Source organism: Columba livia, chromosome 1 (assembly GCF_036013475.1).
Source record: "Columba livia isolate bColLiv1 breed racing homer chromosome 1, bColLiv1.pat.W.v2, whole genome shotgun sequence".
In the NCBI taxonomy this organism is placed as follows: domain Eukaryota; kingdom Metazoa; phylum Chordata; class Aves; order Columbiformes; family Columbidae; genus Columba; species Columba livia.
Window position 1 is genome coordinate 20188878 of NC_088602.1, and position 25861 is coordinate 20214738.

At 42.4% G+C, this 25861-nt stretch overlaps 1 protein-coding gene across 3 annotated transcripts in view; it reads right to left on the reverse strand.

The window, feature by feature from the left end:
- Window positions 1–7097: 7097 nt before the first annotated feature.
- CRYL1 (crystallin lambda 1) overlaps window positions 7098–25861 on the reverse strand; it is a 56282-nt gene continuing 37518 nt past the window's right edge. For all 3 annotated transcript variants that reach the window (XM_065049587.1, XM_005501456.3, XM_065049597.1), the window contains 3 exons: window positions 24619–24724; window positions 11295–11401; window positions 7098–9281 (listed from right to left, as the gene is read on the reverse strand). In XM_065049587.1, coding sequence (XP_064905659.1) covers window positions 9168–9281; window positions 11295–11401; window positions 24619–24724 — 327 coding nt within the window. In that variant the 3' untranslated portion in view covers window positions 7098–9167. The remainder of the gene's footprint in view (window positions 9282–11294; window positions 11402–24618; window positions 24725–25861) is intronic.

Here is a 25861-nt window from a genome sequence, read left to right on the forward strand (position 1 = left end):
TTAGTTGTGGAGACTATACTTTCTCCACCCAGCTACTGTGGTTTTCCCAGGAGTGCGAGCTGGGGATTTTGACCAAGGATGGAGGATACTGCCAAGTTTGTGTGACCGTAACTGGTCCCATATCCAGACCAAGAAAAAGACTCACAAAAGGAGAAGACATATTAAGCATTTCGTAATTTCCCCACAAAAGGAATATAAGAGAGGAACAGGTGTCACAGATTTGCTAAAAATAGTTTTCTCCAGGGGAAACTGTAGGATATACCACAAAAAAACGTGTGAAAATAATAGTTCAAGTAACAAAAAGAGTAAGGACTCCCTGAGAAACACGATTGGAAGGGTGGTATTTGCAGAACAGCCCTGGAAAACAGCAAAAATATATCTCATGGCTGGAGAATATAAAGTGAGAGCTGGAGTCAGCCAGCTCTGGGAAGCTGCAGCATCAGGTGTGATAGAGCGAGGGCAGCGGCTGCAGCCTGGTGCAGCCACCACGTGTGTCCCTGCAGCGGGGTCTCTGCCGCTCCGGGAGGACACAGCACTTAGAGAAGGTGACAAACAGGAACCAGGGGCTGGAAGAGCTGCCCTGGGAGCCTAAAAAGGGGACATAATGTCCCCCATTACAGGGACCACCAGGGTCCTGCTTCTTCTACCCTATGCCTTGTAGCTCCAAAGATAAAAAGGCCTTCTGCCAATAACTTTAAGGCTCACAGAGCAGTTGATACCAATGATCTCAGCAGGTACCAAGGCAACAGAAAAATACTGCATCAGCCATAAAACAGGGTGCAGCTTCATCTGGGGACCTATCATGAGATTAAATTGGAGAAGCCAAGCACCCCTGCCAACAGACAGGATTAGGAAAAGGCTGCATGCGGCTCTCCATGGCCAGCAGCACAGGGCTCTCTCCCAGGAGGAACGTGGGTCAGAGGAGCGGCTGTGCCTGGGAACTGTGATGTGCTGCTGGGAATGACCAAAACAAGCCCTTGAGACGTCAACCGCGATCAAGCAGGGTCCAGACAGCCAGAGACTGGTGTTTGGATCCCATCTATTGAGTGAAGAAAATCAGTGGTTGCCACAAACTCATCTGGCCTGTAGAGGCTGGAGTGGGAGGTTGGTACAACATCTGCGTAGCAATGAATCCAAATTTGTAGTTTTGAAATGAAAGATGATCCTCTGAGCAGCTAAGAAGCATCAGTAATAAAGAAAATGGTCATCAGAAGAGAGTAATGTGGCAACAGAGGTGGATGGTAAATGGCGAATGGACAATTCAAAAGAAGGTTTAAAAAAAAAAAGAAAAAGAAGAAATATAACAAAGCACAATATAGAATCATACCACTACATGAGCTAGGAAATCATGCAAAGGGTCATATATTTTAAAAGGGCTGGAAGAGACAAGGTCTTGCTTCCCTCAGAGGAACTTCTTGAGGAAATGTACCCAAAACGGAGTTATGAGAAGCAACCAGAGCAACACAGTTGCAGTGCCACCCTTGAAAATAAGCTCACTGAGTGTTATCAGAAGTTAGAGACAGCTATGGACTTAATGAAAAACAAACCAGTCTTCCCATGGCAGACGAGCTATATTCAGTTCTGGTCTAGAAGTCTCTCAACACTGCCTTAATTAGGCAGCCTCCAAATTATCCTGTTGTTACTTATAAATCATGACCATGATCACATGCAAGCCCTTCTTGTCAGCTCTATCATCCAGTGGTGATCACCTCTGCCTTTTAATTATGATAATATAGGTTTCTGAGCCTTTTATTTGACCACCTGAAGAAATTCTTACAACTACTCACATCTCGGCAAAAGAGCCACGCGTTGATGATAAGGTGAATATTTTTGTCATGGCAGGTTCTTAAGGTTTCCTCACACTGAAATAATGCCATCAGATGGGTGGCAGCTGGTGCCTACCGGCTAGCAGGGAAAATCAGAAGAGCTGCGGCAGGGATGATGTAGGAGGCACAGTGCTAGGGCAGAGAGACCTCACTCAGCTTTTCCAAGTTATCTTGGAAGGAAAGAAGTGATTTTACAGGTGAGTAGTCCAAGCTTGTTAGCCTGGAAGACAGGTGAATGAGGATGAACTATTAACATCCATTTCTAGCTGAGCAACAGGCTGTGGCGGGGCTTCCTGCGAGCTGGACTGGCAGACTGGCCTATTTAAACATTACAACCAAACCTCTATGGCTACAGAAAGAGGGCAGCAAGCCAGGCAGGATGCTGACACAGCCCCACCAGGTGTAAGAAATGGATCAAAACCCGGGACTGCGGGCACGGCCACCCCATTGCCCGTTCCCTGAACCCCACCAGCAGAGCCAGGAGCTGGGTGTCAGAAGAAGGTCCGATCACCAAACTCATCATCAAGTCCCAGGAGAGACGGCAGCTGGAAATGACACTTTCTTTTGCTCTGCATACGTGTGGGGACAGGACTGTGAGCAGGGTGGATGTGGCAGTAATTACCCGAGGACACAGCCAGCGATTGGCCAGTTGTCGTGACGGGTTTTACGGCAGCAGGTGCGATGAGCTGGCAGGGCAGCGCTCTTCCCAGGCGGCCCCGGCAGGGCAGGCAGGGCTGACATTTTTATAGGACACTTGAAATCAAAAGCGAGATGCAGAAGCAGGAGGTGCTGTTCATACAGTGTACCGGGACAACACTAACACACACATGCCTCACTTTTACTGATGATTAAATAAGATTGCGTTAATCCCTATCTAATGGTTTTCCTTATAATAAACTATTCAGATACTAAGATCAGATTAAAACATAAGCTTAGGCTATTACTTAATTAAATATGTTTTAATTTGTAGTAATATAAACAATACCTGCATCTTGATATAAAATTTATATTTTACATTTTTCATGCTGTCATATCCTTAACAGTTTTGTTAACTACAGGCTAGAGAAGTATGATGTTGTCTCTTTCAGCTGTAGCTATATTCAGACTTTAAAAATGTATCAGACTTCTGTAATCACCCTTTACTATGCACACATACAGATTTTGATAGGGGGAGATTATGTTTGTAATTAACTTTTTTTTTGTAAAAAAAGGAAAATCAAAAGCAAATGCAAGACGTGTTTCTGGATTACAGAATTGCACAAGGCTACTTCACGCTACTCCATAAGCTTCTGTACGATATGGATCAGGCACAGGTGCTGCCCATTCAGTTAAATAGCCTGGTTACACAATTCGCTATTTCCACTACCCCAAATGTTTGAAAGAAGACAATTACATCTTTCCATTACTGCATGAAATGACACTGCTGAATAATATCAGAAAATCTGTTTTTGTGGTTGTAAGGTGCTGTGGAACGCACAAAGTGCCGCACTTCTTGGTCTGCCACCTCTGTGTTATAGTGGTAATTCCCATAATTTGTTTTTAACTGCACAGAAATACTTTCTGTATTACGCCTCGTAGCTCGGTAGACAGATTGCACCCCATTAAGTTTTTAAGCAGAGTTTAAAAAGAGAATACAAGCTTCACGGCAACACAAGCGGGAGCGAAGCTGAGCGGCCACTTTGCTGCACGGGCGCTGCTGCCGCGCGGGAGCAACGCACGTGACAAGGACTCGTCTGTGCTGCACGGAAACGGCAGCTGCTGGAGCGAAGCACGAGCCCATGGCAAACCATTCCCACTAGTGGTGCCGGTTTTAATCTACGTATAAATTGATTTAATTATGGTAAATTGATTTATGTATAAATTGAGCAAGACAAGGAAGGAAAAAAAATTATCTTTAAGAAAAACCTGTTGCATCGAGGCAGGTCCCAGGAGCTCCTGGCTAAATGACAGCCTCATTTCTTCAGAGTGACACCAATAATTTTCCAGCCTCATCACATTATCCCTGGGCTGCAAAAATGCATCCATTGTATTCCTTAGGTGTATTATCTGATAAAGCTGACCAAGAACAAGCAACTGTGGCTTCACAGGGAAAGTATGTACTGTTACAATATTGGAAAAATTATTGCAAGACCTGATGTTAAAGTTTAAGCACATCACAAATACAAAGGAAGGCTTCCACCATGTTTTAAATTACAGAGGCTTTTTGATGTTTTCTGTTGGAAAACGTCTCCATTTGTTGTGCCAACACGGACGTGTCAGACCCTTATGGAAGCCTTGGGCAGCACTATAACAGCAGTTGTCTTAGGATCATACAATAGTTTGGGTTGTCTGGGTTTAAGCTAAACAGAGCAGACATCCAATTTGGGGAAAACGTACAGCTCTATTGTATAGAATCTTTAAAAAGTAAGCTCTGCTACTGCACAAAGCTTTCTTATATTCACATGCAAGTATGGGCTCTTGACATTTCCATGTTAGACTGCATTTTACTCATAGATAAAGGAAAACAAGTTTCTGGATGATTCTACATCTTCCACGTCTCCACTTCTTGCAAATACAGGTCTGAAATACAAGTAGCTGGAAGAAACCTACAAAGCCACACATTAAAATCTCCATTTCGCACTCAGGTTCAAGAAGAAATCTCATGCATGCTAAGTGCCATTTTAATCCAAGCGTCCCTTTCAGTGTTTGAAGGGCAATCCGTCCTGGCTGAAGGAACAAAAACCATCACAGAGAGCAGGGAAAATGGCTGAGGGATGTGCAACTCCATGGAGCACATCTTTGAATGTATTTTAAGAAAATAAGTCATGCTGTTTTCTAGCAAACTAGAAAACAAAGCGGTTTGACATATTTCAAAAGTTCACTGAATTCTGTGGAAACATTGTGCGTACCAGCAGCTCTCCTTGAAGTTCACTCTGCTCGCAGAGGAGTGATGCAGGCTTTTCCTCACAGCCAGGAGGACACCGGACCAGTTTTTGATGAGCTGTATACAAAAAGCTGCCACTCCAGCCGCATTTGCTCGTGGCTCCACTGGCAGTCGGAGCCAGCTGAAACCACCCTCAGACTGTTCCACAACCACGTAGCAACATGTGAAAACTGGAGCTTTAGAGCAAATTTGGGGGTTCAAACAGTAGAGGTTGCCCTGTCTGGCCTCAAAAGGGCAATTTTTTGCCCAATTCTTACGAAACTATTGATATGACAGCATTTGCTATTTAAATAGCTAGTTTCTTTTATGACCTCCTGTTTATAACAGCAGCGAGAGGTCTGTGTAGACATGGCTCTGGGCTTCACGGCATCGCACACGGCAGTGGAGGATGCGGGTACTCACTCTTCCCGATGAACCATAGAATAGTTTGGGTTGGAAGGGACCTTCAAAGCTCATCCAGTCCAACCCCCTGCAATGAGCAGGGGCATCTTCAACTAGATCAGGTTGCTCAGAGCCCCATCCCGCCTGGCCTTGAATGTCCCCAGGGATGGGGCGTCTACCACCTCTCTGGGCAACCTGGGCCAGGGTTTTACCTCTCTCATTGTAAAAAATTTCTTCCTCATGTCTAACCTGAATCTTCCCACCTCTAGTCCTAAGGAATCAACCTTTGCTACTGGTGTGCTCCCAGCACATGCTGGAAGTAATAATTAAGCCTTTGGGAGTATTAAGATATGCAGCTAAATCTTGCCCTTTGAATGTTGCTCTTGTATGATTAAATGTACACATTCAAATGAATACACCAGATTTAAACTATCTGCTATTGCTTATTATAAAAATCAGTATTTATCATTATTCATATATGAGTATTAGCTTATATTCCATGGTCAAATCAGTCTTCCAAATTAAAGTTGAACAATAAAAGAAAAACCCCAGAGGGCAGAAAAAAGTTCTACCTGAAAAATTAACCATCCCACCAGGTGATGCGGTGGGCTCTGAGCTGCATCGCCACTGGATGAGTAACACATTGCAGGAGTTCCTTTCTCTTTCTGAAATCACAGAAAAGAATGGAAAAAAGTCCTTGGCCATTGGCTTGATACAAAGCCTTACCAAATGATATGTGAGTTTTCCCCCGGGGTCTGTTTTTGTCTTTCCACTCACTTTGATGGATTTGCAATAGCACGTGCACACACAGACACAAAACAGAAGGCGCAGGGCAAGCAGACAGCTACCCTGCCAGCATAGCTGGAGCTTGAGGGAAAGGGAGCAAACTTATTCATTTACACTTGTTTACTCTAACTAGAGCCAAATTAATTTGTGAAACATTCCCTATGGGCCTGGTAGGCTGTTGAAAGCAAAAGACCATTTGTTTTTCCTATTGACACACTAATTGTTACGTTCTCATCTGCCAGGCTCCTCTTCTCATGGAGGGCTCCCATCCTCTGTATCTCCATCTCTGCATGGGCACCACACTTGCATGTTCTCAAAGACCTTTTTGTAACTGCATACTATGGCAACGCAATCCTGACATGTAACTAGACAGGCACTGGCAGTGTATCTCATCTTTCTTGTGAGAAACTGAGACTGACAATGACATCATTTTCTCTCAAAATTATTTTTCTGTTTTTATAACAAGCACCACAAGCACTATCCTGCTTCCCTTATGAAGCACAGTTGCTTGCCTAGAAGATGGGATAGATAGGATAAGGCAATTTCTTAATACCATTCCAATTAGATAATATGGCAATCGGAAAATACATTTTATCTTTCAAACTCTTATCATAACTGAAGAATAGCTACAGAGTACAGTAATTAAATTCACACAGCTGCTTTGCAAGCTGCAAACTACTTCCATTACACTCAGAGACTCAGGAAACAGAGATACCGGACTTCCATCAGTAGAAGCAGGTATTTCCCTGCATCTGCCCTTTCTTCCTTATCTTATACATATTAACGGAATCATAGAATAGATTGGGTTGGAAGGGCTCTTCAAAGGTCATGTAGTCCAACCCCCCCGCAATGAGCAGGGACATCTTCAACTACAACCACAACTTGTAGCTGTGGACCTGGGTGGGAGCCGGTGCTCCCAGACCCCGCGGAGGAGCCGCTCACCGCACAGAAATGCTTGGGCACAATCCAGAGAGCTTCTTCCCCCCCTAGAACGCCATTCCCTCACAGCAGGGTCCCGTGACACCAGCAACTGGTCACCAACACATGAACTATAGGTAAGTCCACATTATTTCTTGTCTATTTACTCCCACTGACTTCCACAAATTATTCTATGAGGGCACTGGTTTCTAAAGAGATATCATGTAGTGCTACCACCAGAGTACCACACCAGAGCACAGAAGTTAATATCTTTCTCATTAAAATATTTTATTCATAAGCAAATAATAAAGGTGGAGGCAAATATTTGATGACAAGATCAAGTTTTAAAAATCTCAGAATACACAGAAGCAAGGTGAGCTAATTAGCAATATCATATGCTCATAGCAAAACAGGTCTAATCCTGAAAGTATATGGAACTTTCTATAGCCTTGTCTGAAATTAAAAAAAAAAAATACATAAAATGAGGAAATCAGCCCCATAATTAAGTTAATATTGCTTAATAATGCATCAGGATTGACGACTGACCTCCCTGACTTCAGATGTCCAAACGCAGGTTGAGCCAGTCAGTGTGGCAACAAAAAGCAACAGAATAAACTGACAATTTGAGGTCTATATTGGCATAAACTAAATTGAGCTTACAAATCTTCCTTTTTCTCCACTGATTATAAAGGAGCATAGGACAACCTCTGCACTTTGCATCCCAACCCATGTTTCACATCCAGAAATGTGTTCTTGGCTCACCACTTGTGTCAAGCAATACAATTTATCTTAGCTCTCTTCTACCATGCTCTAAGCAGAAATAAGTGGTATTGGTATGTTCATACAGGCATTTCTGCTGTTCAGCTCAAAATGGTAACTAATTAAGTTTCAGCAACCTGTTTGTGTGCTGCACCCTCTGTAAAAACAAGAGCATTAGCAAAATGACAGTTTACAACTTCTGCATCTGTGCTGTGGTTACATGACCAGTTAGCACAAATTCAGAACTGCTTAACTCCAGCAGCGTGGGTGCAATGCACTGCTTTGAGTTACTATCTGCATAACAATAATGCCCCGAGGTTCCAGCTAAGATCCAAGTCCAACTATATCACAGGGTACATACATTCCTAACAACACTTTGCTGTGGACCAAAACACGCCACTGCAGCAACTGAGGATGTTACTACTTCCAGGTGCATCCTGCATCCTTGTATCTGACAGAGACGTCGTGTCTTCTGTGGAAGGGCAGCAGTAAAGCTGCATCTAGGCCACAGCACCTTTCCCTCTGTAGAGGAGCAAAATGGCAGATACCTGGGGTCCCTTCAGCTATAGCTGTCACATTCACTACAGTTGAGTCCTAAAGAGGTAGCCCTTGCTTCAGGTAATGTACAGAATACACATGGCAACAGAGAGGTGAACTGGCTTCCCAAGATCACTCAGACGGTCATGGAGGCGGCTGGGAGAGGGTCCAGACCAACCCACTACACTGTATTGTCTCCCAAACTAGCTATTAAATCAAAATCTCCTGTTTCTCACAGACAAGTCTTCAAACAGGGCAATGCCAATGGCCAGCATCAAACGTCTCACTTAAGCTGGGGGGCAAAACCATGGGTATCAAGTGCATGGTCTTAAAGACCGAGTCAGTGTCTGGTAAGTCTTACAGAACCAGAGTTAAGGGATGAGGTGGGAATTCTGCTCTATTTACTCACACTTAGATCATCATACAGGTACAGAAGCGCCAAAGGGAGGGAAAGAAGAGTGACTCTCTCCCCTACATTGTGGGACAGTTACAGAGCTAAGCTGAAGCGACCCTTAGTGCTGCTGAGGTCCCAGCTCAGCAGCCAGTGAATCTACTCTTTGCTCAACACAACCTTCTCCTATCTACAGTCAGTGCTTTACAAATTAACCTCGCTGTCACAGGGATTGGTGGTGAGGGCTTATTTACTCCAGTGACAAACAGCTGATGTTTGCCCATTTCAGATCCCTGCATAAGCAAATATTGTTCAAGCACTGAATTCCTAAGCAAACTGAAAAATGCATTATTTAAAACCTCATTGTGTTCCAGCATTGCACAATATTAATATTGCTAAAGCTACTTAATGCTTGCACATGTAATGCATTTATATAAAATTTGATAAATTTTAACTGAACTTTTAAATAACTGTTTCCAGTTATCCATGAATTACATGACAAATTTGGACCAAATGTTTCATTGGTCTCTATCTTCGTGCATATCATTAGTTGCACATTCAGTCTCCTCTTCCGCACAGCCAAAAATTTCCACATTTTATGAAGATCTGCTCTTCATTTGGTCTCTCCTGTTAGACAAGGTGCACCTCAATCAGATTTCATTTGTTTTTTCATCTTGGCAAGACTAGTGAGACATTCATCTCTCCAATTTCTCCTGGCACCCAGGACTTCTGGAACAACTGGAATTTTTTCAGATATTGCCTGGAACAGAAAATTTAAGATTATTAAATCTCGTGTTCTGAGTAAAAAGTTCTTCACCAGTGTTGTCTTCCCGCTTTCCCTGTGTCAGAGCAAGTAACCATCCACACAAACTGTAATTTAGTCTATCACAAGCAATACACCACTAATTCTTTACATGGGTGACTGGAAATGAGCTAACCTGTACAATTAGAAAAGTGCTCTCACTTGGAGCAGGTTGGCTTGGATGTGGCAATGAAGGTGCCTACAGAAACATCAAAGCATCAGCCTCTTCTCTCAATTTACCGCACACAGCCAGTGTCTAGTCTCTTTGATAATAACATTTTATTAAATAGGAAGGAGGCAACCTGGCTATTTATGCGGCTAAAACTATGCTTGAAACCAAATTCCTCTGTGTGTGTGTTTAAAGCTGTGATCTCCCTCTGGCTCCTAATAAATGTGATGAGGGATACCATGTTTATTAAAAACATTTTCTCTCAGGAGTGCCAGTTATAATCAAAACTACAGGGGAAGACACATAACAAACTCAGAGTTACGATTTTTGCTGTATATTAGAATATGGGGAGGGAAAGTGCAGCACTATTTGAGGACACAAAGGGAGAAGTCTGAACGGGTTAGCACACAAAAATGATATTTAAAACAAAATGGGGGGAAAAAAAAGTGTTTCTGAGGGCATAATCAAAGTTGTCTTACAAGTGCCAGTTAAATGTATCGCTGAAAGGAGAACAAGGGGCAGTAAGGTCTGGCCAGATAGTACATTTTAACAGTTTTTCTTTCAAAGAAAACAAGCTGTTTTGAGAGCGCAGTTAGAGATAACAAAGTCATCTTTGCCAAAACAGCACCTGAGGTCTTAGGATTAAAAGGCAAGTGTTGAGAAACTGGGTAAAACCTGGACCTGCTGCCAATGTCCAGCAAGTTGCAGTCACTCCACAGAAAAGTCTGCGGGAGGGGCAGAGGGGTAAGATATGTTTAATGTTTCACTCTTGAGAGGATTCTTGCAAACCTATATTTGGCATTGAAGACCAAAGATACAGAGACAAAGAAACACGTGGTGAAGCGGAATCTAGATTTTCATAATGCAACTCAAGCTTTTTCATACTAATAAAAAGCTTCTAATTGTTAATAACTCCATAATTATTATTGATTGTTATTATAAACAGTCTATGTTGTTTAAGCATAAAATAATCTTTTTCCTTTTTAACATAACTGATGTTGAAATTGTGTAAATAGGAACAAAAAAACAGGAACAAAAATGCTGTCTTCTGGAGAGAGCTTTCATATATGGAATTAATCTAACAGCTAACCAAGAACTATTCAATACATACATGTGTTCTTTACTGAAGCATTAAAATAGGCAACTATGGCAGTTAGGAAATAACTATATTTCAGTTAATTCCTATGATCAAATAGCCTATATAGTGAGTATAAACAAATTGTGGGCTAAGAAATATTAATAGACAAACGGGGTCCAATCCAGCACAGTGCTTAAATACACCTTACCTTTAAACATGCATGTAATTCCACCGGACTGCTCACATGCTTAACTTAAAGGTGTATTTGCACACTTTACAGACTGGAGCTCTACTTTGTAAAGTGTACAAAACCAAGAAAAAGTACATTCAGAAGAAAAAAGCCATAAGGTTTATGCAGGATGATGGAATAGGAGGAAGATACAGAGAGAAGAGTCCTGTAGGAAAGGAAGCGTGAAGCTGTGCACGTTATGGTAGAGGACACAGGACGGAAGTAGTAAGAAATAACGTGGGGGATTTAATGTCAATAACCCATGGTTGTCAGCAGTTGACTCCTCTGTCTAGTAATAATGTTACCCAGCTGCTAGATCACTTTCTTTTGATGTATGTCAAAGTGCTTTGAAAAGGGACTTACATGCATTCTGTATTGATCTTTTCATTCAAACTACACATTCGCAAAACTGAAAACTGAAATAGTACGGATGTTAAAATAAGAGCTAACATTCTTTGTTCTGAATGTCACTGCATTTATCAACTCCATATTTACCTGATTGATTTTCTCCTCAATTTCACCTGAAAATTCTGGAACTGGTCCAAAGGTGTTCAGAACAAGTTTCATACCTTCACGGTATCTTTCGCAATAACTTGAAATACCTGAAAATAAGAGTGAAAAAATCTCATTTCAACAGAAATTCCTACTTAAATTCAGTAAGGCTGCCTGTGCTTAGGCACTTTCTTAAATCAGAGTAAAAACAACAAAAAAAAGGTGTGCTCTTATGTTTAAGACACCTAATTGTCATCAAGGAAAATGGATTCTGTCCACCACATTTCCATTAAAGTTCATAGAAAATTGTTTAGGACATACCTTCACTGCAAACCCCAATAATGATACCTACTGGCAGACGATGCCATGTGAGGGGTGCAGTACACATCCACGGATATACTCAGGCTTTGTTACTTGAGGCAAGGAAGCTTCCCCAGCCTGTGTCCACAAGGAGAGTGTCCTCACCTCACATCTCCTCTCCTCCTGTTCAGTATGGGTCATACCAGTCGAAGCATTCCTTTATTCCTTTTATTTATTGGTCCAGAGTGTATCAAGAGCAACATGGCTCAGGGGGAAAGGGTCAAGGGCATGGAGAGCCAGGTGGCCTCCTGAGAACAAGGAACAGATGGATCTTGCAGATTAGTATCTTTTATTCCAAGTGGATTTAACAACAAGGATTCGGCTTTTCTGACCACAGTACCCTCTCTGATAGTCGAGCACTGCTAAGGGCAGCTGGGATCCACCTGACAAAACTGGAGAAGCATCATCTTTGCCAAAACATGGCCAACATGGTGAGAAAAGCTTTATATTAGGAACACTGGAAAAGTGAGATTACAACCTGTAATCAAGTGAGGAAGGGGTGTACTGGGGTGGAAAAAAAAGAGTGCAGGGTAACAGGTAAAAGAGAAACCTCAGGAAAGTATAAAAAATGCAGAAAGAGCCCAATTCCAGTGTCTGTGCACAAATGTGTACAGCCTGGGATACAAGCAGGGGAAATAAGATCTCCACGTGTGGTCACACAACTACAAGGTTGTTGGAGCAGCTGAGGTGTGGTGGGATGGCTCACGCAACCGGAGTGCTGCGGTGGACAGACACACACTTCAGGAAGGACAAGCAGGAAAGACAAGGAGGGGGTGTGCTGTCTCTGTAAAGGAGCAGCTCAGATGTGTGGAGCTGTTCTACAGGATGGGTGGGAGCCTGTGGCTCAGCATCAGTGGAGATGCCAGTAAATGACCAGTAAGGGACAGCATTCTTCAAGGGCAAAAACAGTCCATCCTGATATTCAGGAAGACAAGTAAATGTATCAAGATTGGCTTGGATGAGCTCCAGTGCAACAAGGCAGCATACTGGAGGTAGAAGCAAGGACAGGCTGTGAAGGAGAAATTTTAAAACACTGCCTAGGCATGCAGGGTTGGTGTCAGGAAAGCCAAAGCTCAGCTCCAGTTGAGACTTGCAAGGATGTCAAGGGCAACAAGAAGGATTTCTACTGTTACATTAGTAATAGAAGGCTGAACAAGGGAAGCGTGGGCCTGGTGCTGAATGGGTGAATGATTTAGTGACAGAAGAAATATATAAAGCGGAGTTACTCATTGCTTTCTTTGCTTCAGTCTTCATTGACAAGGTCTCCTATGCCTCTGCATTTAGGGGTAAGCTTCAAGGAGGAGGAGAAGAGTTAACAGCAGTAGATGACAATCCAGTCAGTGACTACCTGCAAGAACTCAGCCCCACTTGAGACCATGGGACGAGACAGACTATATCCACGGATATGAGAGAAATGGCCCATGCCCTTGCAAGGCTGCTATCGCATTTTAAAAACCATGCCAGTTACTGCATCAATGTCATCATCTGAGATCCCCAGGTGACTGAAGGCAAATATTGCACCCATCTTCAGAAAAGGTCAAAAGAACAATCTGAGGCACTACAGGCCAATCAATCTCACTTCTGTCCCTGAGAAACACAGGGACCAAGTCCTCTAGAAACAAATTCCTGGGCACAAGAATGAGAATAAAGTGATTGTGACAGTCAGCATGTTGTCACCAATGGGTACACTACAGCGTAAATTATGTCTGATTTATCTAGTTGCCTTCTGTGACATTAAGGTCTGCATGCTTGGACAACTAGATGGAAAAATAATGGGTTGGATACTGAGGCTCAGAGGTAGCGGTGAATGGGTTGTACTGTATCTGGAGGTCAGCAGAAGTGGAGTATTGCAAGAATCTATCCTGAGACCGGGACCGCTGAACGGCACTTGTTCACAAAGTTTGTGAATGATACTAAATTGGGCGGGAGTGGGAGGTAGTGGGGGATGGATCAGCTGATACATTGGAGGGCAGAGCTGCCCTTAGACAGGCTAGAAGAATGAGACAATACAAAACCTTAAAAAATTTAACAAGGACAAGATTCTGCACCTCAGAAGAAAGAGCGCCTTGCAAAAACACAGGCTTGTGAACCCCAAAAACTCCTGGTCGTGATAGGCAGCAAGCTGAACGTGAGCCACCAGGGTGCCCTGGCAGCACAGATGGCCAGCAGCGTCCTGGGATGCGTTACCAGCACAGCCAGCAGATTGAAGGGAGTGATTACCCCCCTTTACTTGGCACTCATTACACTGCATACAGAATACTGCATTCAGCTGGGGATCCCCCAGTACAAAAAAGACATTGACAAACTGGAGCACCTTCAGCAGAGGCCACCAAAATGGTGAGGGCTGGAGCACTTGCCCCATGAGGGGAGGCTGGGGGAGCTGGACTTGTTCAGCCTGAAGCAGAGATGGCTTTGGAGGGATCTAACAGCTGCTTCCCAGTGCCTATGGGGTGGCCACTGGAGCTGGGCTTGTGCCAGTGGTTGCATGGCAGGAGGACAATAGACAATGGGCACAACTTGAAACAACAGGTTCAGACTGGATACTTAAGCACTGGCACAGGTTGCCCACAGAGGTTGAGGAGTCTCCATCTCTGGTGGTTTTCGAGACTGGATAAAACCCCGCACAGCTTGGTCTGACCTGAGAGCTGACCCTGCTGTGAACATCTTTGAAAGCATGTGGTTACAGAACCTGAGAACAGGCTAACTGGTAATAATGGGTAAAATGGCAGTCAAGTAGACCTCAGCTGAATTAAGGAAAGGTCCAGCTTCCATCAGCTCCAGTAGGAATCTCAAAAAAAAGACCCCAAACCAACAACTGTTGAGGCACTAGAGAGGAACTGGAATGATAAATGCACCAAAAAGATAAGAAATCAGTCATTTAGCCAGACACACACATCTAGCAGATTTTTTAGTGCTATTAACCACCACATAACCAAGAATGGACAAGGCAGCCGTTCCCACTGTACATCAATCAAGAAGTGATTAGCTGTACCACAAGAGTAAATGAGCAATGCTTGTCTGGCAGTAAGCAAGGTGACGTGAGTAAAAATGTGATTATCCTGCTGAACACCCTAGATCTGAGCAGCGAAGTTCAGGATATCCACTACAAGCTTGTGACAGTCTCCCTTTTCTGAGAACCATACAGACTGAAGAATTTGCATTCTTAACTCTCTTTTTATTAGTTAATTATCAAAGCAAGGAGGGGGAAGCTGCAGGACACAAAGGCAAGCGGTTACAGTCACCAACTCTCTCATGAAGACTCAAGAGATTGTACAGACTGAGAGGCATGAACCTGAACTGCTCGTGGTCTTATCCAAACACAAAATGCAGGAAATGTAAGCGGGGTGGCCTGACTACCGCACAAAAGAATGCAACTCAGGTCAAGAGTCATTAAGCAGTCTCTTTCTTGAACAGCTTGTAGACAGTTCCTTGGAATGCAATACTGTGTGATATCAATACCCTAGAAGTCACACCTGTCTAACCCTCAATGGTTGAGGTTGAAAGGTGGATGAAGAACGGAAACCTCTGACTACTGGCAACTCTTAATCATAAACTACAACACTTCTACTGCTCAACATGCCTGAAATTGCTGAAGTACAGGTTTTCCAAAAGGCCTATGAGGTCAGTAAGAGTACGGAGAACACTCTTGTTTCTGGACCAAAGGCAGAAGAACTTTCAGCGGGCAGATGCTCAAGGAAGTATTACATTTCCTGTAAGAAATTTGCACTCTTAAGTCATGATGACAATCAGATAAACAACGGAAAGCACAGAATGGGAGAACACGTCCATTGCGTGAGAGAAATGTGGAAAGATTTGAGAGTATTCAGTTCTCCTAAAAAATGGACTAAAAACATTCTCCAGTATCAGAAGGAAGGAGGCTCTGAGAAAAACAGCAGCCCTGTCAAGTAGCTTGAACCTACATTTGGTGCCAAGAGCATGCCAATCAGCATTTAGACAGCCTGTTTCCTTGTGGTACCTGTCCACAGAGCATAAGTGCTCCTAGAACATGCTCTGGCACGTTCTGGCCTTTTCCAACACAAAAAGGGAGGTCAGCTGGTCATACATGTATATCGGTGCTCTACTTATATGGAAATTTAGTATTTTGCTCAATTTTCTTGATTGACACACAGCCAAAAACCTTCACATTGCCTAGTGGGCTCCAAAACATCACGGACAGCAAGAGAAGCATGGCTGTGGGGCGTGGAACAGGCTGTGATAGAATTCTACAATACCTTTTCACTGAGGGAATAGGCAGAGACCATCCTCTTCCATAAACACTCTGGAAAGGACCACTGGTTATCGGGGTTTACTGACCATCATACCCTGTCATTAGCACAAGCGCTTGCCTGTTACATCTGAACAGCTGGGCTCACAGACTTTGGCATGTGAAGCCAACCAGGATCAGCCTACAGGGGATGTGCCATCTACGTGAGCAATATTGGAACCTAAGACAATTTTGGATGAGACTCATGCACCAGCCACAAGATGATTATATTAATAATAATATAAAAAATATAAATAATAACATTTACATTTCACCTTGCTCACATGAGCTTTTTCTTCTAAAAGTGAGGAGTCTAAGCAAAATGTGTGCTCCCGCATCATGCAACATCACAGAAGGTTCCCAGATGCAGAAGCAGAAATGACTGAGGCTGAAGAGTGCGGAACTATGTGCACCGGGGTACAGCTTGCTGGACAATCACAAAATCAAAAATGGCCATTCAGTCAAATACAGAAATTCAGTCAAATACGGCAATTCAAGCAAATCTACATGAGCAATTGGTGATAGAAGGAATGGTAAACAGAGGAGTGTCAGCTACCAGTTATTCTGGTGCTTATCCAGCTGACAGGTCTATGACACCTAGACCAGTGCTGAATAGTCTGGGTTTGGTACTTTTCCAAAAGTCAAGGGGAACCTCTCAACCACCTGGTAAGCTTATAGAATAATCCCATTGGTCTGAGCAGTTTTGGTTCTGGTACAGTCAGGAGAAGGTAGAAGAGAAGACTGTGTGCCAGAAATCTTTTTCAAGGCCACAATATGAAGAGATAACATTACTATCTTGGGAAAGCTGAACGCTTGGACATGGCTAATCCATCTACCTGGTGAATGTGAAGTCCTGAGCTGGAGCTGGGTTTCAGAGCTCACTCAGTGAGCTAGCCCTGGAAACGGAGCTCCTACTGGCAGCTCACCTACAGCTTGAATGAATCACAACAATTTCTGGGTGGGTACAGCTCACCAATGCAACAGAGACATGACAAATGCAGGTTGGGTAATACAATTCACTCGCTGCATGCAATGTATGAATGAAAAGAAGCCTCATGCAAAGTCAGCAAAATAGGAAAAGGTAAAACAGAAAAAAAAGTTACAGGTCTAGAGAAGAGCAGCAGCATTAGTACAGCTGATCTCAACACTGTGGCTGAAACGGCAACATGCAGGCATGCGTGCTCCATGCCGAGCAGCGGGCGGACACTGCAAAATCCTTTGAGTCCCAAGTGAAGGAAATAAAGCAAAAGTCAGAAGATACACATGGACTCACTCAAAGATTAAAAAAATAATAATTTCAAAATAGCTAACTTAAGACCGCACTCCCAGTGTGGATTGTCCGTGGAGACTACGGCAATCTTTAACTTGGTTTAAGTAATCAAGATCAACCCTATGCTGCCAGCTTCAAGAAGGCACTTGAGCAATGGAGCATATTGCTGGAAAAATCACTTTGCTTTTCAACTGCAAACTCAAAACTGGCAAATATTTGACTCCAGGCCTTTAGACTTAGGAGTCTTTGGTTCAAAGGTCAGGGCTATTGCAAAGATGGATGAGAAGAGCACTTGACTGGAGCATAGGGACAAGATGGAAAACAAATATTACAGGATTCCTTTAATCCCTGTTAAAACTGCCCAGGGAGCACCTTAAGCTGGAAGCATTAGTCTCTGTAAACAGTGTGAGACAAAGAGGGAGCTGGAAAAACAGGGAAAAGATGGCAAATGGGGCTATTAAAAAAAAAAATCAACGCTTCTCCTTGCACTCAGTTGCTGTGCCCACACTGTGCCCCACTCTCTCCAGCTGGAGAAGTGACAGAAGATGCATCTGGGGCAGAGAAAGAGGGGAATCAACTCGCAGCACAGGAATGATGCTGGCGTCCTCTTGTCTATGTGGTTTGCTGGCTCCCTGTCTAAGCCTGGATCTCCCTTGCAAACTCACCTTGTCAGTGCTGGAGGGAAGGGGCCCTGGGAGAAGGAAGATATTGCAACAGACACCTGAGAAACATGAACCAGAACAGATGCACCTCCAGGGAAGGTAAAAGTTCCCTGAATCTTCTTTCCACCACACTTAAAACTATGGCAGACAGTGGAAGAGATGGAATGACTAACAAAATGTTCTTAAGGAAGAGGTGAATACAGGATTATAGAGATGAAAAGGGGAATAGTCTGTCTTCCATGGAAGTCCCACACCCACCCAGCACTTCTGACTTTTACAGTATAGTTACAGGAACACGCTATCACAAGCTAGACAAGGGCACTGATCCAAGGCTCTTAAGCAGACCGTTTCTACCTAGGAAGTACAAGGCTCTTCATACCATCAAAGGAAGGATAAGCTGCTGCTTATTTAACTTCGGTGAGAGTCCAGGCAGTTTCCAAAACAGCTAATGAACTGTCCCACAAGAATTTGTTCACAAAACTATACTTTGGGTTTGCAGGTCCTTACCTGAGGGACTTGCACTAGTGTGGTGCAAACATGGGTATCTAGTTGCATCATCAGGATGAACAGGGCATTGATGAAGGAAAAGGAACTCAGGACAAATATTGAGCTTAGAAGCACACGTAAAATGCTTCACTACCCTGAGAAGACCTCTTCACAAGGGAGGTCCATAAATATAAATGTGACGGGAGCAGCAGGAAAAAGGTAAAACATGACAGTATGAAACATGGTAAGTTCATGCATTATAGTATGTAACCACCTTCAAGTATCTGAGCTTCTTGTCTGCTAAGTCTCACCCCTTCCTCTTCATACGAAGGACAACAGGCATGAGGACTGAAGGATGCAAGCAAAGAAACCTGGTAAACCAGTCTGGCAAGGACACTGCATACAGGGCAAAACAAGGAAGACACTGAGATATTTGTGAGAGAAAATGAGAGGAACAAGTGTTACTGACAAGGACAGGGAAGACGCCAAAGTCAGAGGGTGCCTCACAATACTGAGTATTAACTTGATGACTTTGAACCTGATGATCAGCATAATTAGACACCATAATGACTCAAAAATTGAGTAGGCGAGATGGTCAAGCAAGCCACTGGTGTAATAGCACCAACAATGTGCTAAGATTGAGGTGGGGTTGATTTTAGCAGGTAAAATCCAAGAAGAGGTTGTACTTGGTGAGACTGAAGATGAGTATGGATGATGACAGAAAAGAAGTGGCATATTTCAGGAATACCATGGAGGAATCTGTCACATTTGGGTTATGTTCAGAGAAAAAAAAAAATGCCAGCCTTCTGTGTTGCTGATAGAGGGATCACATTTCTACACATTCCAACTCCAAGGAATACTTCTTAAATGTAATCCTGTCTTCATCCAGAGTGTGTCCGAGCACAGATGCACACTCTTAGGTAGGGTGTGAATTCACAGGACGCCTGGTACTCTACAGTAATTCCCACAGGAATTCACTTAGACTGTATGTCCTGGTTTTGTTAAAAAACAAGTTTCTCTTTCAGTGAATTTTGCCTGTCAGCTAAAGCCTTCATATTAACTGCATTTTCCTGGAGAACCAGACACATGTTTTGGTAAACCTAGCAATGGAATGCAAACTTATTGATAAGCACGGATGGACATCTCGCGAGAGGGGCGACGAGAAACAAGAGACCAAGAAACTGACCAACTGTGTATAACATCCCATTCATGTGAATACTTCATTTAAAAGTGGGAGATCACGAGGATCTCGTTCACTTTTCCCTTTTGCCCTTTTTCCCTTCTGCTTATGGCCGACATTAGGAGAGGACCTTGCTAGTTGTCCCTGCGAACTGAGGCCTAGTGACAGACTGAATCCAGCTCCGGCTGGCTGCAGAGTCCAATCCAGGACTTCGGGTGCTGGCTCTGCAGTTGCTGAGACTTTCAAGATTGGTTTTGTATATTTTGTATTATTTTCTCTATTCTTATTAGTAGCATTAGTAAAACATCTTTAATTTTTTCCAGCTCTCTTCACTCTGTCCTTCTTTTCCTCCCAATCGCCTCTCCTTAGTGGAAAGGGGGGAGAGGGAGGGGGAAGTGGGGGCAGGGAGAGGGGGTTAACAATACACCTGCCAGGGTTTTATTGTCACCCCGCAATCTTAACCCTCGACACTGTAGCTGCATGAATACTTGCAAATACTCTGAGACAGCAGCAGCACAAAAAAAGTTTTATTCTCACTGTCCCTGCGTTACCATCTCAACAGCAACGCACAAATATTTGTCCAGGACTGCTGTGAGCTGGTTCAAGGAATTAAACTGAATTAATATGAATAATTTTTTTTTGTTAGATCAGTTTCAAGTCTGGGATGAATTCCTCAGCCTGAGCCACCTGCTGACCATATACTTTCTTTCATTAACGTGAGGGAGAAGGATGCACCAAGATGTGTTCTTTGAGGCACAGCTATAATGACTTGAGTAATAAAGCATTAAGAATTCCTGTGCAAGGTCACATCCTCCTTTCAGCAGGTGGAAGGAACCACTTTACACCTCAGAGTCCATAGAAAGAAACTGGTGCACAACAACCACTATGCTGAAAAATTCACCTTTGCTTACTGCATGCAAACTTTTTCATTCAAAAAAGCCCCACAGTTGCATAGAGGCAAACAGCCATTCTAGGACTATAAATGGCTTTCTTCAGTCTACTGGGAAGTGAACTGAATATGTGTAAACATGTATGAAATAAGTGGTGGGTTCATGAAATAAGAGGTTTTCATAGGATTATGCACCACTGTGATATTTCATCTCAGTAGTACTCTCTTACAAGTATTCCTGAATTGGGATATTTTATTATCCTAAAACATAACATGTGGGTTGGACAGAAATGAAGGGAAACTTTTCTTAAATTTTACTGCCTTAACTTAGGGATTCTCACATCTTTTGATTACCAGCTTGTGGTACCAAAGCCCCTGAACTGGTCTGCTCCCTATATGGCAGCATTAAAGCAGCAGCCATAGGAATAATCGCTGCCTTTGAACCAGCCAGCACGCATGGCTATAGCAATGGTTAAAAATCATGCTTGGCTAGGTTTCACCTAGCCAGAAAAGAAAAAGCTCCTGGCTTTAAACTATGGCTTATGATTCCTCCCTCTTCCCTTTTGACGTTTTGTGCTTTGCATACAGCCCAATCATTCTACTCCTGTCATCCAAAACCATTTCAAAATCAATTCTGGCAGGTGGTTCTAAGATGAGCACACATTCCCACTTCCAGTAAGGGAAACACAGTTTTCCCCATGAGGAGATATTCCTAGCTTACTGGATATTTGCTCTTACATTATAGGGACAATGCATCAGCCTCGATTTCCACACAACTCCTGTAGACACATGTACAAACACCAAAGTGAGTAATAAGCAAAACATGATCCTGGAACAGTGTTTTTATAAATGCAGGAGAAAAAAATAGCAACAAAGATCCTTCAACCTCCCTCTATCCACCTCTTCTGCTGGTAGTAGCAGATTTAGATCAAGATTAAATTCCAGTTACAGCTCACTAAATAACCCACAGCCAACTCTGAAATACACATGAAGAGCTTTTGCTGCAAACATGTAAAAATCAGTATATATGATAGTCTAGCTGCTGGTGTTACAGATGATTTTTCTGCAATGGCTAAAAAGGAGCTGATAGTTCACGAAACCAGAGATTCAGGAGATACAATCTTAGACAGACTGGATCATCTTTGGTATATTCATAAAGAGCCAGGTATATGTACAGGAGGGACCTTGTGTCTGCTAGTATAATCCCACAATAAGTAAATAGGTAAAATGGCTCTAGTTCCTTGTAAAAGACTTAATGCCATCTGATATCATACAATGACAGACTCATAAGACAGTTTACTGAAACTAAAATCAATGTTATTTTTATTCAATGAAACCAACAATCACCATTACAGTATTATGCAATTTGGATGTGTTTTTCTCTCCTCTAAGGGGTTTCCCTCCTTCCTGTTGCCACCCAGTTGCCAAATTGCTGTTGCTGATTCTCCTTTTAGTAACTTGACGCTGTCTTTTTATTTCATGTTCAAGGCTATTGGCTTGCTGCCATATATTCAAAATTCCTAATATTCATGCATGGATTAACTGGTAATCTGAAGTGGCCTCGACAACAACTTTTGATAAGGCCACTTATGAATATGGAAGAAAAGACATGAGAACTAACATGGGGGAAATGTGGCATTAGCACATAGGAAGTTCATGGGAGGTTACATATCCCCCATAGAAATAAATAACACTGATCTCAGAAAAAGGATTTGAAATAGTATTCTTTATTCAAAACTAAGCAAAAATATCACACCACCCTTAAAAAATAAACCAAAAAAAAAACCACAAAAAACCAAACAACTTCTCCAGCTTCCAGAATCTCCCATAAATAACACTTTTCCTCTCACATACTACCTGCATCCCTACCATCCTTCTTCACTGATTAATAGAGAGTTTATGATTGTGTGTAATTAATAACTTACAGCTGAAAAGAAGGGCAGCTGCTGTGAGGCTGCTGAACAGGCTCACAAGCAGGATAGAGGCTGTTTCCCAGCCACCTCCATTTCTTTCCACAGATCAAACCCTGACACTATTAGTACAACACGTCAGAGCAGGTTGTGCTGGGCAATCAGGAGAGGTCCCCACCATTCCATAGTATGGGAAACAATACTGGACAACCTGGTGGCACAGGTGTGGAACTGTGACCATAAACCATTGTGTGCCCTGACACCAGCAATTTTTATGTAAAACTGTCTCTGATGAGAGCAACAGCCTGAGTCAGCACGTAAATAGGAGCAGCTCTGGACTCAGAGACAAGGCATCTCGAGCGGAGCAACACTACTCATGATCTAAGTCACTAAACAAACACAAAAACACCTTGTCAGCAAATGGCCCAGTCCTCAAGTGAATTAATTATGTTATTTTATTTTTAATTGAGTATATTATATAAATGTTAAAATAACTTGAACAGGTATATTTTGGTTTTGTATTTTGCAAGCCTACTTTTTTGGTTTATCAGTCTCTTGGGTTACGTTTCGTAATTTCTCTTCCTCTGATCTGGAACACTAACGTTCCTAACAAAAGGCAGCATTAATCCAGAAGCTGGATAGTCTCTACCAGCAATAAGCAACCTACCAGCTGCATGTGTTACCTAAAACTAGTTTGAGACGGGAAATTTCAGAAATGTTGTTGTAATAATGACTACTTCCTGATGGGAGGAAGGAAGCTAAGCTGGATCATGATGGAACATCAAATGCCCAAGGGCGCTCCAGGAAGAATGTAAAACCCAACCCAGATGACATATACAATTCCATTCACCTCAAGTAAATATAATTTTAGAACTAAGGAGTCTAAAATATTGATTAAGAAATTATTCCTAAATATGATTTTGTGGGTTTTACTTGTTTGCCTGTTTACTTAACAAGCATTTTGATTTGGTTTTATGTTTCAGCAGAGGAAGTTCAGCAAGTTACTCTGACAGCGACAGGGGACACATGGGCAGGACTGGACAGCCCCAGCCTGCAAGACTCCCAGTGGACTGCTGTGCTTAAGGCCAGTACTACAAGCATCAGTTCTGTTCTGTGTAAAGAATGTATACGTTTTATATTGAGTAAGTCTAAAAATCACTAGAAAGGACTGGAAAACTGAAAGATACTAATTGATCAAAAGAGGCAAACTTTTAGGAATATGCCTCTATTTAGAGGATGGATATTCCTTCCCTAACAATGCACAGAAGCAAATACTTTATGACTTTTAATTTATTGGAAATACAACCAAACCGACAAGCTGAAAGACTCTGGCAGAGAATCCACAATTGCACATTCATGTCAAAATTGCTTAGTCAGCATTAAGAAACCTAAGTTTCTGCCAAGCAAATAACCAACAAGTAGACAGAAAAGAATGCTTCTAATTGTATGCTGGTATTTTATTATCCTGGTTTCTCATTTTTATTATTGCATTATTAGGCACTGTGCCTAAAAGATCCAGTAACTAAGACCAAGCCCACCATGCCAAGGGTTATACAAAGCCAGAATGAAGACACAGCCCATAATAGGAAGAGTTAAAAATTTATTTAGGTGTTCTTCACTTCTTGAAGTTTTAATGTTTTGTTCATTCACTGCTCAAATCTTTGTAACCTTCATCTGTAATTTTGATTTCATTTTCAGCAATTTGCTTTTTATTTACCTGTGATTCATATATACTGTTCCAAAAACATCTAAAAATCTGTTTTGATTATGCAAGACAGATGTTGAACTGTTTCATGACTGTTTTGTCCAGTCAACTTTATATGCACAGTATTTTGCAGACAGAAGCAACTTCACTTCACTCAGGGTCCAAACCAGCTTAAAGTAAGTCAGCTCCAGCCACATTTACACTGAGCCTTGCTGTGAATTCTGCAAAAATACAGCACTCACCTACAGAAAGTGAGTTTCTGCTGACACTGGATTATCAGATGAACTTTCCCAATACTTTCTTTTCCTGATGCTCAGAGAGTCCTGAACTATGGGTACAACAACACTTGCAAAGCGCTAGAACAAATCTTGGGAAAAATGCAGAACACAGCTAGTGTTCCAATCAGATGTCATCTTTCACCTGATTACTTAGAACAGGATATTCAATACCCATTTCATTCTATCTGACCTCAAGTTTTAGATAAATTTTCTTCTTCTTATCACTAGAGTAGACAGACGAGTCATAGCTGTAGCAATCCAAACCTGGTTTGTCACACATTTCCAGTGTCTTGTGCAACATATGATCATTTTAAACTACATACCTTCTGCATTAAGATGCATGGTTTCCAGAGGTCCAATAAACGCGTATCGCATTCCCAGTCCATCAGACATCACAAGGTCCAGATCAGTAGGAGAGATTACTCCATCCTAAGTAGCAAACAGAGCAGGAAGGAAGATTTGTGAATGCTTGGTTTTAATGCAAAATTGCCTGCTTTTTGTATACAATTAAAAATTAAAGAAGTAATAAAAAATAAGGCTAGAAATAGCAGAAACACTGTTTGCCAGAAAAGTCCATCTATTATGCAAGCCTTCCTACAGTTTAGTATAAACACTCATTCACATCTCTAAGATTGCTGTACTTCATAATCCAAACACATTTTGTCAGTATCTTGTTTTTAAACTTATAAATTAATAAGTATTTTCATACAATATGTACTATTTGTACACACTAGTTTGCCTGATACTTATTACTTACAATAACTCGTACTAAAATTAAATTGAGCTGTTCATGTTAACCAACACCTCTTTCTCAGAAACTGAGAATCCAAGAGCACAGAGCAGATGTGACACTTCTAGCACATGACAAAAAGAGTTTATATCAAATCCAAGTATTATACCAACTCTTAAATACAGGAATTTTGGCTAAATCTTACACCTCCCCTCATATTCTCTTAGTTGTGGATTTTTGGGCAGAGTCACAACCGGCAGAACAGGGTGCAGCAGCGGGTACTACTCCTGAAGCCACCCGCAAAAAAAGGCTGGGACCAAACACGCAGGCAACGCAGCTGCCACTCCCTTCCACAAAGCTCAGTGAACATTCAACCAACCCAGCCTCAACCTGCCCAGATTCTCCAGTTCATTGCCAGCCTCACATTTTGCAGCTGGCGGGGCACAGAACATGCAAAATGAAGCATTTCTCCTGTTAAGAGAGGAGCACTGCCGTTCCACCCACCTGGTGGCACTCACAAGAAAGCCAACACCCCCATCAGGTTAGGGCAAGCACAGGAAGGCTTGTAAAAAATATCAGTTACAGTTCATTACCTTAGAAGATTTACTTTAGAAGAATAATATTTATTATATGAGGTTGTTTTCCACCTACTAGGAAGATAGGAATTAACTAAGACCTGTTCTAACCACTTCCATCAGATAAGGCTTGGTTTCAAGAACTTGTCCACTTTATTCCCAGAGACATAAAAACATTTCCTTCTGGTTAAGAAGGCGGAAGAAGAGATGCTGAATTTGTCCTCTCACCCTACCTTGAGGTGACCTCCCCACTCAGTGCCC